This window comes from Sturnus vulgaris, chromosome 14, assembly GCF_052056855.1.
Source record: "Sturnus vulgaris isolate bStuVul1 chromosome 14, bStuVul1.hap1, whole genome shotgun sequence".
NCBI lineage: Eukaryota > Metazoa > Chordata > Aves > Passeriformes > Sturnidae > Sturnus > Sturnus vulgaris.
The window spans coordinates 13,067,673-13,083,292 of NC_142256.1; the positions used below are offsets into that span (position 1 = coordinate 13,067,673).

Genomic DNA, 15,620 nt, shown 5'->3' on the forward strand with positions numbered 1-15,620 from the left:
AAGTACAATCAGAAAACTCACTTTATCTATGAAACCCATGAAAAACGCTACTTTTCTGTAAGCTTTGGTTGATCTGTGCAACATCATAGCTAGGACTAGCTAGCTTGGACTAGTTTGTACCCAGCCTTGAAGTTCCTACGCCCGTACTACCCAGAAGATAAATCTGATGATTCTTAGGAATCACTTCCAACTCAGGATATTTTATGACACCAACTGACAAACACAGCACCCTTCTCACACATTACCTGGTGTGAGACACGAGCTGTTCTGCCCTTTGCCCCATCTTACCAACTGCAGCAAAGAACTGGGAAAGGCAGAAAGTGAAAAGGATGAGCTGAGAAAACTTGTGGAATGGCTTCTGTACAAGAATCAACTTTTAGATTGGACTTAAAATCATGGAAAGCAAAGAGGAAAGAAGAAATACACTGAGAGTATATAGTGTCACAAAAAGCATGGCAAATGTGGAGTCTTTATTCACCAGCTCTCCAACACAATAAAAAAACTTTGCATGAAACTAGCAGATACTTGGTGGAAAAAAAAAACGAAACAGGAAATGTCTTCACAGAACATGCTGCAGCTATCCCAGCAGCAGCAGCTTTTCAATAACCATTTACTACAACACAGACTCACTGAAGCAAAGTGAGCAAAACAGTTTAAAGCAGAAGTGGTTTGTACCCAGTGCTCCATAGGTGACTCCAGCACTCATATACAAGGCCAGGAATCAAACTTCTCCACCTTACCTCCCACTACCAAAGCACCCTTGGGGTGGGACACACAAACGGTTGTGTCAAAACAGCTATAAATCCCCTTCCTTCTGTATTATACTTGAATCTATGCAATTTACTCTGTACTGATAAAAACACAAGGGAAGATGAATTTAAGCTATGGCTTCAATAAATTTTTGATCATTTCCAACCTATGCATTCAGCATAAAACTGTTTCTAGGTGTCAAATTCCCAGCAACAGTTTCTGAAGCGGAGAAAGCTTCAGTGAAGGAAGAAAGAAGGCGTAGAATTAAGTATGAAATAACATAACAAATTAAGTGGATAACTGACTCCAAAGTGTGTCAATTGATACCTCACAACCCCTCACAAGACAAGCAAATCTTTAGTGATTCTCCAATCTTAGACAACCTCTGACACAGATAGCAGGTATTTCCGACTATCATTTGCACTGTAACTTTGAACTACAAAGTTTAACCATATGAATTTAGAACAGAATTTGGAAGTTTGGTGTAGGAATCAGACAAACTCAAGACCATGCTCAGACACTAATGCACAAACAGCAGGAACAACGTCAGAGAGCTGAAACACAATAACATCTATTTGTGTGCCCCCTTGCTCATCACACTTTCCCACAAACCTCTGCATATTCTTTCAGCCATGTTTACTCAACTCTGCAGTATGTGTCCCATGGTATAATCATTTTCTGGATCTCTAAACAAAGCAAAACTTATATTAATCAAAGCTTTGCTTTGACCTTTTCTGCCAAGTACAGTGTATTTTACTCATTCTGAAATTCGGCAGTTTAATTTTTCTGGAGATGGTGAAATTACGATTTTGCCCACACAAGACAGAAGATAATACACAGGAGGGTATACACACACCACGAGAAATACAAAACATGATTTTCATCATAAGCAACACCATAAGTCATGCTGTAAACAACATCTTATTTGCCTGAAAGAACTAATGTAACAGCAAAGTTGCACAATAATACTTCGGGAGAATCATGAGAGTTAACTCAGACCAGGCAGAATGTGACTGCAACCACCTGAACAAAGTCTTGCTGCATATTGCACAAAGCATTGCCAGGAAAATGCAGTGCCATAATTCCACATAACCAACTGTTAAAATAATTTTTTTAAAAGCCATGCACTAACATCAGTCAAACATGACCTGCTACTGCCTCCCCACGTATCTACAGACATTTAGAACTGGAACTGAGTAGATTTCTGCAATTTACCAAAGCATTTCTTCACTCACTTGGAACACTGATTCTAAATTTCAAACCTTACACTGAAAGCAGAGTTGATGTCTAGAGATTCAAAGGCAATCTCAAAGGAACTCAGTACTTTTATGACACTAAAGTCCTTGAGAGCTGAAGCTTTGGAGGCCTTTGAACAGCATACACTAAATACATGAAAAGAAGGCAAGATTAATTCTGGGGCATGTGGGAAATCTCTGCTGAGACAAACATGCACTACTCCAAAAGCACAGGATACAGCAGCCAGATTAGGAAGGGAAGAAGGCAGGGCAGCAAACCAGATATTTATTCAGTAGGGTCAGTACTGAACTCAAAGCAAAATGCAGTTGGTAGCTTAAGATAAGATGAACATTTGCCACAAGAGTTTCTGTAAATACTGAAAACTGTTCCATGAATAATAAACCTCTGCAGGGAAACCAACAGTTACAGCAACTATCAACCCAGGAGTTTTACATAAACACTGTTACTGAAGGCAGTTCTTTCTTTAATGCTTCTCATCAAATTTCCGTGAACTTATATTCTGGCTCATGTCCTGAATCAAGCAACAACATGCATAAACATACCTTCTTCTGTTTGAGTCCTTCACTAAAGTAGGAATATAAGCAAACTGCCAACACCTTGCTGTCCAAAAAGCAGCTGCTGGGGAGAAATTTCTAAAACGTGACAAAATTTTGCTAGATCTTGAAATAAATGTCCATTCAGGGATTTATTTTTTTACTAGAGAAGAGGAGATGTGCAGGTGGCACTAATCAAAGACTGATTTATTAAAAGGAAAATACCTATTTGAAGACTACCAAGTATTTTAAATTCAATACATTCAATTATATTTTACATTCAATAAATAGTTAAGAAGTTTTTCAGAATTTTCAGTCATTGTGTCAGGCACCTGGGTGTAAAATAACTAAATACAGAACTTGTAGATAAGCAGCCTATTTATAATTGTTTTTTATCAACACCCTAGAACAACACACAAGGCACAGTGTGACTAAGCTTTTACTTCAGGGCTCTAATCTGATAAAAGCCTACAGAATCCAAAGGGCAGAATTAAAATTAAGTAAAATTATTGAGCCTTAGCTTTCTGGTGTTGAGTGCACAATTCTTTTTCACAGCAAATTCCAGTGATGTGATTCAGTTCATTTACTCTTCTCCCCCTCTTTGCTCCCGAGTTGTGCATCAGTTTTCTAACCCAGTTAACTGCCTGGAGAACAAGGCCATTCCTGTTCTCCAGCATGGCTGCTCATTACTCCTGAAGCATGTGCAGCACAGGGATGGCTGCTCCCACTGCACATCAAGCCAGCAGCATCACATAATTACTCCTCATCAGCCGAGTTGCCACACCCCACTGCAGAACAGCAATGAAAAGGATTTCCTGTTCCCAATGACAGACCAGGGATGTCCTGGCAAAGGCCCTGAGCAAAGCCCAACACAGACAACCATGTAGTTTGCTGTATGGGCCGAGCTCTAATTATCCAAAAAGAGAACTGAACAGTCACATTGGCACTCTAATTATCGGGAGACAGAACTAGAGAGGAGAAAACCTGGCTGTGAGAGCAAAGAGGAACGCAGACAAAGGCAAAGATGCTGCTCCAGCAGGGAGAGAGCAGCTTCACAAAGCCTGCAAACTCCTCTGCTTCAGCTCTCATGTTCCACTTCACTCTCACATTGCTCTGACTCACTCAAGTCACATCAATTTAAGCAGCAGCAAACACGGCTTTGCTCCTTGTCCAGCTGGGCTTCTGAGGGACTTGCTGATTTGTTGATACGTGACCTCTGTGCTCTTTGGGACAACAGAAGCAAAATGAGACCATCTGAAGATTTAACACATTCACTTCAAATTAAGTTTCCTCCCGGATCCTTGGTTGATCCACCTCCACCTACCCAGCTGTCAGCTTGGATTCAACCTCCCTGTAACAGGTGAGCTGGAGCAGAAGAATGAAAGCAGAATTCAGGAATTTGGGACAGGGTAGTTGCATGCTGAAAACGTTTGGAATCCAGCATGATGGAGCTGGATATGATAACCCAGCTTGGGAAAATGGAAGGAGATTAGCAAGATGCTCAAGTTTCAGCAATGCCATAGGAAGGTCAGGCATAAATATACACACAATAATGTGACAAGGCAGAACAGCAGTAGTTATAGCTGAAGGTTTTCTGTGACAGACATGGATACTTAAACAATGCACTGTTATCTTCAGTTGCTAAATTTGCTATTATCCACAGGAATTATACTGATGTCTGGATTTTAGTGTGTTTATTTACGAGATTGGAAGTCACCAGGCTGTTGAACACACTTTGAAAAACTGAGCTGCTCCCTGAACAGCTTTCACTGGTCCTGCAGGATACCTGTATAATACCTCTGAAGATCACATGAAAACTTAATCATTGCTTCAACTTTCATTCTCCAGAACAGAACATTAATGCAAATATAACCCAACACTCCTCATTATCACAAGATGTCCTTAACAAAGTTAGCAAGCTCAAAGTGCAACTCATTAAAACAGATCAGTTTCAGATGCAAAACTGATCTGCCCATACAGTGAAAACAAGCAAGACAGTTTTTCCAGTACAGTCTCCACCACTGTGTGATTATTTTCCAAGATATGACTGATTCTGCATCCAAGTGAATGGCAGCCTGAGTCAGAGATATCCCAGATGTCCAATGGCAATGGAATAATGGGAAATGTATTACCAAGCTGCACACAGGAACACCTCTAATACACAGGTAGAACACCTCTAGCATAAAAAATAAAAAAAAAAATCTAAAAAAAAAAAGAGTGCAATGTACACGTAGGAGATTTTTGATTGGTTGAGTTTTCTAGTGCTAGGGGGTTTTTGTGTTCAGGTGGGGGGGGAGTTTCTGTTCAAATAAGGCAAAAATAGACATATCCTGCAGTTGTTTTGGGGTGCGGTGTGGGTTCTTTCATTGGTTTTAAATGTAGGAAGCACCCAATTATGCGGTTACCATAAAGAAAGGGACACTTCTTTTTTGCCAGTCTGTACCCAAAAACGATACACACAGCTTAAATATAAGGTCACAATCAATGAATTACGTGTAGACAAACAAACACCATACTCTCTCTCAAAGGGACAATGCTATACACACTATGTGAGTAGATTATTCTAGAGCTAGGATTTTAAAGCACCTTACCATAAGCATAAAGTTGCTTTGGTTAAAACTTGATGCATTCAAATAAACAGCAAACAGAGCAGGGAAACAACTACTCGTAACCCTACAACCACCACTCATCAGGAGAACAACTATAACCAGCAGACACCCTCCCGAGTGACAAAAGACAGAGAGAGGAAACAAAAGGGAAAGTGACAATCAGCATGAGATTACACTACACTCATAACAGGTGTCATCAGATGGAGAACTTTGCAAAGTCAGAGCTTTCCAGAGAAAACCTGCTTACAGTATGTGGAACATCCTACAAGCCAGCCAGACCTTCCAAGCAGCCAGGGCAGTTTGCAAGCTCATCTGTCCCATTGAAAGCAGCAGTTGACCTCCCTTGAATGAAATATGAACTCTTTCAGATCCACATCTCTCTGCCTCCCACATGAAGTTCAAGTTGCAAACAGGGCATGTGCAAAAGGCACTGCCTTACAAACCATGCACTAAAGCTGCATTGGGCAGATGGCAGGACCCACAGCCTTGTCTAGAGGAAACTGAACTGCATTTAATCCAGAAACATACCTGAACTAAAATCCAGCTTTTGAATATGCAACAGAACGTTTCTGCTTTGAATCACTGCTCTTTCTTCATGAAAAAAAAAATTAACAGGAGTACACCTGTGTCAAGTTTCAATATATTCATTAAGCCTGCACATTAATTTCTAGTCACAGAAGAGAAACTTTTGCTTTTTCATCAAAAATATTCCATCACAAAGAAAACATTACTTTTACCTAGCCTATCCTGAAAAATATTACAGATATTTTCTTTTAATTCGAGTCAACACTAAAGCTGTGAGTATTCACTCTACTAATCCTTAGGTCATTTTAGTGATTGATTAACAACAAAGGTTATTTGGAGACCTAAAAGCATTTACTGGAGAAAATCTTTTTACTGAAGAGGTTAATTCTTCCACTAAGATGAAGAAACCTTTTCCCTCTTAACAAGCATAAACACTGTCATACACACCATACTGAGACCAGATGTAACAAAAACAAGTGTCCAATAAATAAGGTAAGAAGTTTGTCATCTCCTTAAAAAAAAAAAAAACCACACTGAATTTTTTCTAGTTCTTTATCTTCTAATTTTAATTCTTACATGAATATATTTAGAAAGGCTTCACATGGCAATGCCAACATTCACATTTTGAATGGCAATGGACTTCTAAAGTATTCAAGTGCACATGCCTGGGAACAAATGACAAAATCATGAACCTAGTAAGGACAAAGTACTTGTAACATCACTGCTATGAACACAGATGACTGCTAAATAAAATGAAATACAAAATAATAACTTGAAGGAAATAGAATTGAGTAGGTACTGGTTGGGATTACTAGAGACTGGAAGCTGTCAGAGATGGAGAGAACATGTACATAAGAACTCTGCTCTAAGGAAAGCTTTTATAACTTTTTTCTTCAATTTCACAAAATTATTCATTAAAGAAACGTTTTTCACACTAAGCAGAAATATGACTGACCAAAATACTGCTAAGAGGTTGTGTGCACTCAGAGTGCAAGTCTGAAAAGTGAAACTTGAGACTGAATATTCTCAAGTCACCATAAATGCATCCAGCAGACAAAAGGCACTTGTGTGCCTGTTTTGGGGGGGGAAAAGGGCAGAAAATCCATTGCTTCTAAACCAAGATCAAACATGTAAGGGAAAATCCCCCCGGTAGCAGTGAGCAGCATACCAACGAGTTTGGTCATTCTTCAAGCTTATTTAGCTACTGCCAAAACATAACTTCAGTAATTTAAACTGCTGTCCTATGAATTATCTGTTTAGACTGAGACAAAAGTACACAAAATCAGTCATTCAGTCAAATACAGAAACTATTAAGATTTCTTCAGTCTAAACTTGCTAAAAGAAGGTTGCTTAATGTTAATACATGCCTTGGAACAGAAATAATTGAGCATTTATTCTTAAGATGAATGCTCAAAACAGTTAACATTAATCTAGTTAAATGAAGGGTTTAAAATGCCATCAGCAATCCAAAGGAAAAAAAAAAGTGGAAGTCTTAAATGGCATTAACAGAAAATCCTAGTCATGAATGATGCCTCTTGCTGCAGTAATATATTCAATCACCTATAAAGGAAAATAAATCCTACCAACATACTGAAACACCCATAGCCAGGCTGTTACATTTCACACAGTGGTGAAGAAAGGCACATGATGGATCCCTGTCACTTTCTCAGACAAACACTAAATCAAAACTATCACTCCTGACAGGATGTCAGGATGTAAAGTTCCTTTACAAAGTAGTGTCAGAAACTCCTGCCAGCAGCACATTTCATCATAAACTTAAGACTGCTAATCTTACCTTTTCCATTTAAGTATGATGTCCCTATTCAACTGCAAAATGCATGAAAAACAGTAAATTTGAGCATGCAGCTCAAATTTTCTACAGAAACATACTGCACTACAAAAATAATTATTTTTCTTGTTTCTTTGAAAGAATTAACCCAGTCTCTCCAACATAAATTAAACAGATCAGCCAAACTACCATTATGGGTGTGCAAAATCCAGCACAAGATAATATAAACAATGCTATAGCTTCTATGTTCATGTTATAAAGGAACAATGATGTTTTAAGTAAGGACTTAATTTCAAGAAACTGAAATAAGGTTGCTAGAATTTCTGTTAAGTGATCAAATCTGCATTAAATAACTGCTAAAGACCTGTGGAGTCCATCTCTTGTTTACTATAATAAATTAATTCTTGTGGTTTCAAAAAAAACCTACATCACAGAAAGCCACAAAACAGGTGAGACATTCTAAAACACAGAATCACATCTAATCACAAGTTTCCAATACCTAAAATGTACTTGTAGAAAAGATAGGAATTGTTCCCTTCACAACGATACACTTATCACATTTTCTCATCAAAAATCTCTCTTGAAAACATGTTAAGAACGAAATTACTTTCCAATGAAAATCAATATTAAGTCATTTTTGTCACCACAAAGCATTCCAGACAATGAAAATATTCTGTATTATAAAAAAGGAAAAAAAATCTACCAAACTTCACTAGTTTTTCTCTTTGCCAACAAAGCATGAAGAATTAAAATGAGATTCAAAAGCTGGACTAGATTTTCAGACATTTTAATATTATAAAGCCTTGGGTGAAAGTGACAGCATTTACATCAAAATCATCTTCTAATTTCTTCTCTTCTACCCACATGCTACCTTGATTTCTGGACAGATCTTTACTGATGTCTTTTATCTTGCTAGCAGTAGTACATCACTAGGGATGTGCAATTTTGCCTGATCGGTAATTTGTTTGCTGGGAGCACTAAAGAAAGAATGTTTTGTTTGCAGGATCCTGTCCCTTGGCATGAAAGTGAAGACATAGGAAACATGAAGGGTGCTGTTTCTCTAAAAAATTTGCACATTCAGACCAGCAAGGGCCTTCAATAAATGCAGTTACATTGCTAAATTATTTTTAATCAATTTATGTCATCAGTTAGGACAAACTGGGAAAAAGCCATCTTCTAGAAGTGTATGTTGCAGGTATAAAGAGTTACTAGCAAATAGATAACCATTTTTTCCCAAAACTTTTTACAACATCTTCAAGATGCAGCCTTTTCTGCCTTGTTATCTGGTCAGGTAAAATCCATCTTTCACAAAATTAAATTGTTCTGGCTTCTGACAAGCCCCACATTTCCTGATCTTTGAAACTACTCAACTGTCTCCGTGCCTTGTCTCTTCAGCCACATTAATTCACTACAGCACATCCATCCAATGCTCCTGCTTCTCTCACCACATCCAGCATGAAAAGCTGCTTTCTGATGCCCTTCAGGGCTCATATTTGCTGGTTTTGCAACACTTTTCCCCCCTCAATTAGATCAACCTTTGGCAAAGCATCCAACAAACACTTCTGTGTTCTCTTCCAGGGGACCCCTAATGCACAAAGGCCGCAGAAAAGAAGAAGCAGCAAAAACTTCTCCTTCAACACAACACCAAGCTGGCAATGGCACAGAGTGATGATATATGGCAACTATCACTGCTTAGGCACTCAAGTTGATTTTCCACAGATGCCCAGACAATCCACAAGCTCTTAGAGGAACAATTGGGAGCTCCAGGCTGGCACAGCACTAAAAGTGCAATTAAGCAGCAATTGTTAAGGTAACATTTTGCATCTTGCAACTCCATTACAAAACATGGTTATCTTTGATCAAAAGCCACCAAAACTTGGTTATCTTTGATCAGAAGCCACCAAATCTAACTATGCTGAGGGGTGCAAGCTGACTGCAGAGCACTCTGCTAACACAGTAACAGCAGAGACTCACACTTTTCCATTAGAGGCTATTCTGATCCAGCTGCAAATACCCACATGCAACATCTGTTGAGTCAGAGTTGCTTAGGAGCTAGGATTGAAGAGGGAATCACAACACTTGAAAAAATATTTCCCATGGATTTTTCTCTTTAACTGAAAATACTACAACACTGTTCCCTATTACAAAAAGAAAAAAATAAAAATGAACAGCAAAACTATTCAGTTCAGGCTCCTTGAAGCGAAAGCATTTTTTAATAAATCGCGCAAAACTATCCAGAGATTAAATTTTAAGAAAGCTTTGTTAATATAAAAGACCAACACACTTCGTATTGCACTGAAGAGTTCATCAAAATTCAGCTGTAGGCAAAGCAAGCATGTGTTGGATCAGTTCAGACTTCCTGAAATGCCATTTACAAGCAGTGAATTTCAGGTAAGCCACATACACTAAAAAGGAAGTGAGACTAATGGAACAGGATTCACTACAATGAACACCGTAATACAAAACCATATTTTAAATCAGTGCAAGTAATTCTTGTTTTATGTAAACCATTCTACTGCAAAATTAGCTTGTACAGCATAGAGAGCACTCTAAAGCAGCATAAACACCTGGTTTGTGAAAAATACACCCTGACAAGCAGGAGGCAACCCAGCAAAGGACACATTACCAGTGTGCAGAGACTAAAGCTCCAAAAGATTTCTTGCTTTGCCCTCACCTCCCTAAAACACTTCCCAAAAGCACTCAGAAGGACTCCTGTACCAAATCAGAATACAAGCTGCTCCACTGCATAGCCACTGCAACCTTTAATAAGACATTGTACAGCAGCAAAATAAACCCCTTGTGCTGTTACTTGGAGAAAGGAAAACCCTTCTACAGTCTTAATGAAATCTAATCTATAATCTCAAAACTATTCAGCAATTCTGACCTCTGCATAACATTTGCAGGAACACAACTGTGCTTCTGTGCTCCCAAGCTAAACAGGATTATTTCACTGCCTATGTACACCGGGCATCTTGGCTCTCAGGTCAATCCCTGTCTTGGCAGTGAGGGGCCAATTCCTAAACTGAACTCCAAGAGGGACAAGTCTGACAATACCAGAGTCATTGTAAAATTGCAAAGCAAACAGGGTTGCATTTTACATAAAGATTTATGTAACTTAAGTTTAAAAGCAGATCTGTCTGTTAATACATTAGGGGTGATGTTGACAATACATAGCTGGAAGACACTTTTACAAAATTTTAATCCACTATCTCATGTCTGCCACAAGTCATCTGAAGCCTCTCCTCTCTTTGTACATTATTTCTAAAGTTTACCTGTTCCAAATGGGCTTTTCTGTCCATATTAATGCCTAGAAGATGACACTGCTTCCATCCCGTGCCTTAGTGAATGGCTCAGTCTGCTGCAGCCTCAGAGCAGGGACAGAAGCTCTTCCCACTAACACCTCACCTCGAATGGGGCAGGCACCTGAAACTCCCCCATTTCTACAAGCAGCAGATGACCTCAGGTCAGGGATTTGTGCAAAGACAGCCTTAAACTACTGCACTGAACATAAAGTAGCAGAAAGCAGAATTTTTACAATGCTGAGGTATGTGTATTAAAATACTGTCTTAAACATTCTTCTGAATTTTAAATCAGATGATCAACTTTTTCATGCCTGGATTTGCATAATTAATCAAATTTAAACCCACATATCTAGGGTGAAATTAATCAAACTATTATTATTAGCTGGCCCAATAGCACCTAATCAATTTAATTTAGAAGTGTTCTTAAAATGTTTGTGAATTTAGAGATTTCCCATCTCTTTGGTATTCTCTAAAGGACTTGCATTTCATCTGCATTTTCCAACACTCATAAAGCCTTTCCCTGATCTAAGTCACCTGTGGCTACAACTTCAGCATATTAAAGCTCATTCATCATCATCTACACTTAATAAATCCACAGTGATGAAATAAACTCTGCTGACAAAAGGTTGATTAGATAAGTATTGCATGTAAGGAAAAAAACTGTACATAAGAAATCCAGCAAAGTGAAAGAAAAGCCTGTATTGTCTCCACAAAGACAACAGGACCATGACATTTGGATCCCACCTTTTCTTCATTAGCAAGTGAAAAAAATTCTGGTATGAAACCAGCTGCTGACTGTCAATTATTTTAAGAGTATAAAGCTTTATGTGGTTATAGAGAGGAAAGGCCAACAGAACATATTAATTAGCTCATTCATGAGGAAACTGAATAGCTTAGATACAGCATAACCCTTCAGTGTCCAACCTGTCACATACACCCCTGATCTACTGACTACCAAGGGCACAGCTCAAGTACCTTTTACTATTGTACAAATTAGACTCACTCAGAAATGGGCAGATGTCAAGGAGAACGAGGAACCCCCAATCAGCCTGTCCAGAAGAAACATCAGCAGCAGGAATGCTGTGCATGTCTGCATTTTGGTTGAACTTCATATTAAATATTATCCACTACACTAAAGAATTATTATTTCTGAAGTTTATTAATTTTGGAGTCAATACTACATGAAAATGAGAAAACTTTTATTGGACATGTGCTCTTCATTAGCAAAGCTACTTTTTAATTTAATGGACTAAGCTGCACTGTATATTTCAAGCACTTTAAACCCTTTTAGCATTCAAAAGGTGAAATGTTTTTCCATTTTTCACCAGAAATTCTACACATCAAGTACAGAGTAATAATCATCAAAAAGAACAATGGCAACAGGCAAAAAGCAAGCCCATAAACTTCTCAAGATATTACAGAATAAAGCTTAATGCCAAGGTTATGATCATACAGAAATGGAAAAGGAAACAGTTCCTTCAGCTCCATCCTGCACCAAAAACTAAATTCAATTCTCAACTTATGCCATTCTATTTTACACATATTCACACCCTTGCACTAACCCTGTAAGACCTAACAGAACTGTTATCTGTTATTGCAGCTACTAATGCTGACACAGAGGAGAATTAATGTAGGCAAATCCCAAAACACTCTTCATGGTGGATGTCATTGGCTGTGAGCCTCATCTACTCAAGTATCAGAGCACAACCTCACCCAGCCCAGTGCTGAAGACCATGAAAAGCTGATTGCTGTGCAACTGAAAGATCCTTAACAGCAACCATCTGTACAAATTAAATGCTAGTCTCACAAAATAACTGCTGCCTATTTTATAGAAAGCCTTTTCTGAAAATGACCTCACTAAAAATATAGCCAATATTTGTAAATAAGCTCCAGGAAAAATGTATGTATTGTCAATATTGTCATCACCATCAGAACACTTCAAGATATATAGACTAATAATTGGAACATTTATACCTAAATGTCTTGTTTAAGAATTTTTTAAAATCGATCAAGTTCCAATTTTATTAAGCAGATTATATTAAAGTGATTTTTAAAATAATGGAATAATGAAAAATACTGCATATTATCATTGCTACTCAGCCAAATGCATCTAAGACTTCACAGACTTTGTCCACAAGAGATCTCAACATAACAGAGTAAATCAAATCAACACTATCTCCTGGGCAAGTCAGCTGGGTCAGGACAAGGATTTCTCCTGCTGCTTCATAAAGAATCCAGCATCTGGCCAGGAGATTGTTATAAAGAAATCCTCACACAGCCTTCCTGAACCAGCAAGCAGTGCCTGGAAGAAGCCAAGGGAAAGATGACTACAAGCCAACATTATCTTTAAGCTGATTTTCTCTTGAGTGAAAGCAAGATAGGCTTTCAAATCAGGCACCATTTGCAGATGCCAAACCAGAATGAGGACATTAAGCAATAGTGACTTCTTTTAGATTAGTTACTAAACAAATCATAAAACCGTATCTATGAAAATATCATAAGGCTCCAGGAAGAGGGAAGTCTAAAAACCATTTAACCTTTCTCTAAGATCTAGGAAACAAGAAAGGCAAATCACATGTAGGAATCCAAACTGGTTCCTGCCTAGGAATTGACGCAATTACTACTTTATTGTAATAAAAGGATTTTTCTTCAATTTAAGAAAAGAACAAAGAAAAAATTTTCACTGTGTAGCTTTAATGCTACAAACATCAGAAAACTTAGAAATCAAGGTGCCTGAGGTAAGAGCAGTTCTAATTTGAGCTCTTCCTTGCCAAGAAAAGCACTGGAGTTGTCCACAAAGGCACCGTTCTCCTAGATAATTATCATTAGAACAAAGCAGCAGTTCCAGAGTATCAAAGTTTATGGTTTAAAAGAAAGCACTCAAGACCACATTACTCATATTATACTTAGACAAAAAAAAAAAAAATGAGCACAAAGACTATAATGGAAAATCCTAAAATAACATGCTGCTTTAATTCACAACTGTTACTGGAAATCTGGCAAAAAAAAGGAAACACTGGGACTAATTACTCCAAAGGAATGAGCTGGCTGAGGAGCCTACAGCACTAAAAGTACAGCATTTTTATGGAATCCATCTGAAAAATAAGACATTGCATCACCTAATTGTGCTCTCTAAAAACGACCTTGTCTCCACAAAAGCAAATCCTTTAAGTACTTATTTAGGTGCTGTTATATTCCACCATGGAAGTTCTTCCTTTCCTGTAATATTTTAGGAGTGTGGTTTAGCTGCCTGATCCCAGAGTACTGTTTATTCCAGCAGACAAGAACTGAAAACTTTCAGGAAAGCTTCTACTGACTGCTACAATTCCCATCATCCTTACAGCAGATATAGCAACTTCCAGTAGAAAACAGAACAAGGGCAATAAAGTGTTAAGAATCTGACATGCAGAATAAGCTTCTGCAAGTAACAAGTTAACCCTGTTAGAGGTTCCCCATACCCACCATATCAGGGGTTTTTACTGCTGTCTAGAACACTTTCAGCAGTCAACAGTAAAAACCTTTGTAGACTGATCACTAGAGACACTAAAGCACTGTGGTTAATCACTTATGAAACCATACATTGCTCTGTCCTCCAGCTCTTTCCTTCAACAATGAGCTTTGTCCATAGTTCCCATGAAGGGGTCCACACTCACAGCTTTCCAGACCCAAATGAAAATGTTAGACAAATGGCACAGTTATTTTAAGTTAGAGAATTTTTAAAAAATTAATTCCCACATTAACATTTTGGGCTTTTTAGAAAACACACGTCAGTTACTCACAAAGAGTCTCTCCACATCATCTCTGATAAGCGGAAATATCTCCTCTGTTCTTCATGCACCTGTAGTCAAACAGAAAAGAACTGAAGCAGAGTCACAGACACACATCCCCAAAGAGCACCTGGCTCTCCAATCCCATGGATTTTCACAAAACAAACCAAGATTTGTTCCAAACTTTCAAGTATAATCTATCTGTTTCCCCATTTCACTCACTTTCTCTGGTAAAATTACAGAGATGAAGGAGCACAAAAGCAAGAAAAGTGCTTCTTGTTTGCATGCATTAGGCTGCTCTTTGCTGTGGAAACAAGGATGAATTATGAAAACTAATCAAGTGAACAGAGAGCACATGCCCTAGATTTTTCAAATAATCTCTTGGTTTAACCCAGTTGTTCCTGAGCCTGCCTATCCCATGAACAATTTACTAAAATGGAAGCTGTGACTCATTAAAGCCACCTTTTAAGAGAGAGAGAGAAACAGCTCAAATTTCTTATAAGCAAGACGTAATCACATTAATTTGTATAGAAGAGGCCAAAATCTTAATGACTTCCATTTCTAAGATCTAATACAGTTGATAAACAAACTCCTTTTCTCTTTTTGTCTCAAGAGTATGGTATCTTACAGCTTTTAACCAAAATGAAAGACTACAGACTATATCCTGGCTTGTGAAATCACACCTCCACTTGAAGGAACAGTGAAAACGTTGTAACATTTCTATTTGCTGACATTTATTTACTAGCAAACATTGCAAAATATAATCTATTCAATACCCCTGAAAAGACACACACTTCAGATTTTTGGTCTTTTATATATTTTACATTCATAAACATAACTGAATAATAAAAACTTAGTAGCTGTATGCATTGAGTATTTCTTTAAAGCAATTTGCTATTAATTCACAGCCCAAAGAAGAAATTCCTTTTTCTTAGTCAATACTTTTAAGATACAAAAGCAAATTTTTAGGTAAGGTCACAGGGGGCAGTTTATATATAACAGAAAATAAAAGCTTCTGCAAATCATCCTCTCCCCTTCAACTGCTCTGTACCATGACAAATAACACCTTGACTTCAGAGAATAGACAC

The 15,620-nt window shown here is 37.9% G+C and overlaps 1 protein-coding gene across 2 annotated transcripts in view; it reads right to left on the reverse strand.

The window, feature by feature from the left end:
- Positions 1-15,620, reverse strand: part of KLHL13 (kelch like family member 13) — a 79,862-nt gene that overhangs the window by 47,672 nt on the left and 16,570 nt on the right. For both annotated transcript variants that reach the window (XM_014887157.2, XM_014887173.2), the window contains one exon: positions 14,545-14,603. In XM_014887157.2, coding sequence (XP_014742643.1) covers positions 14,545-14,564 — 20 coding nt within the window. In that variant the 5' untranslated portion in view covers positions 14,565-14,603. The remainder of the gene's footprint in view (positions 1-14,544; positions 14,604-15,620) is intronic.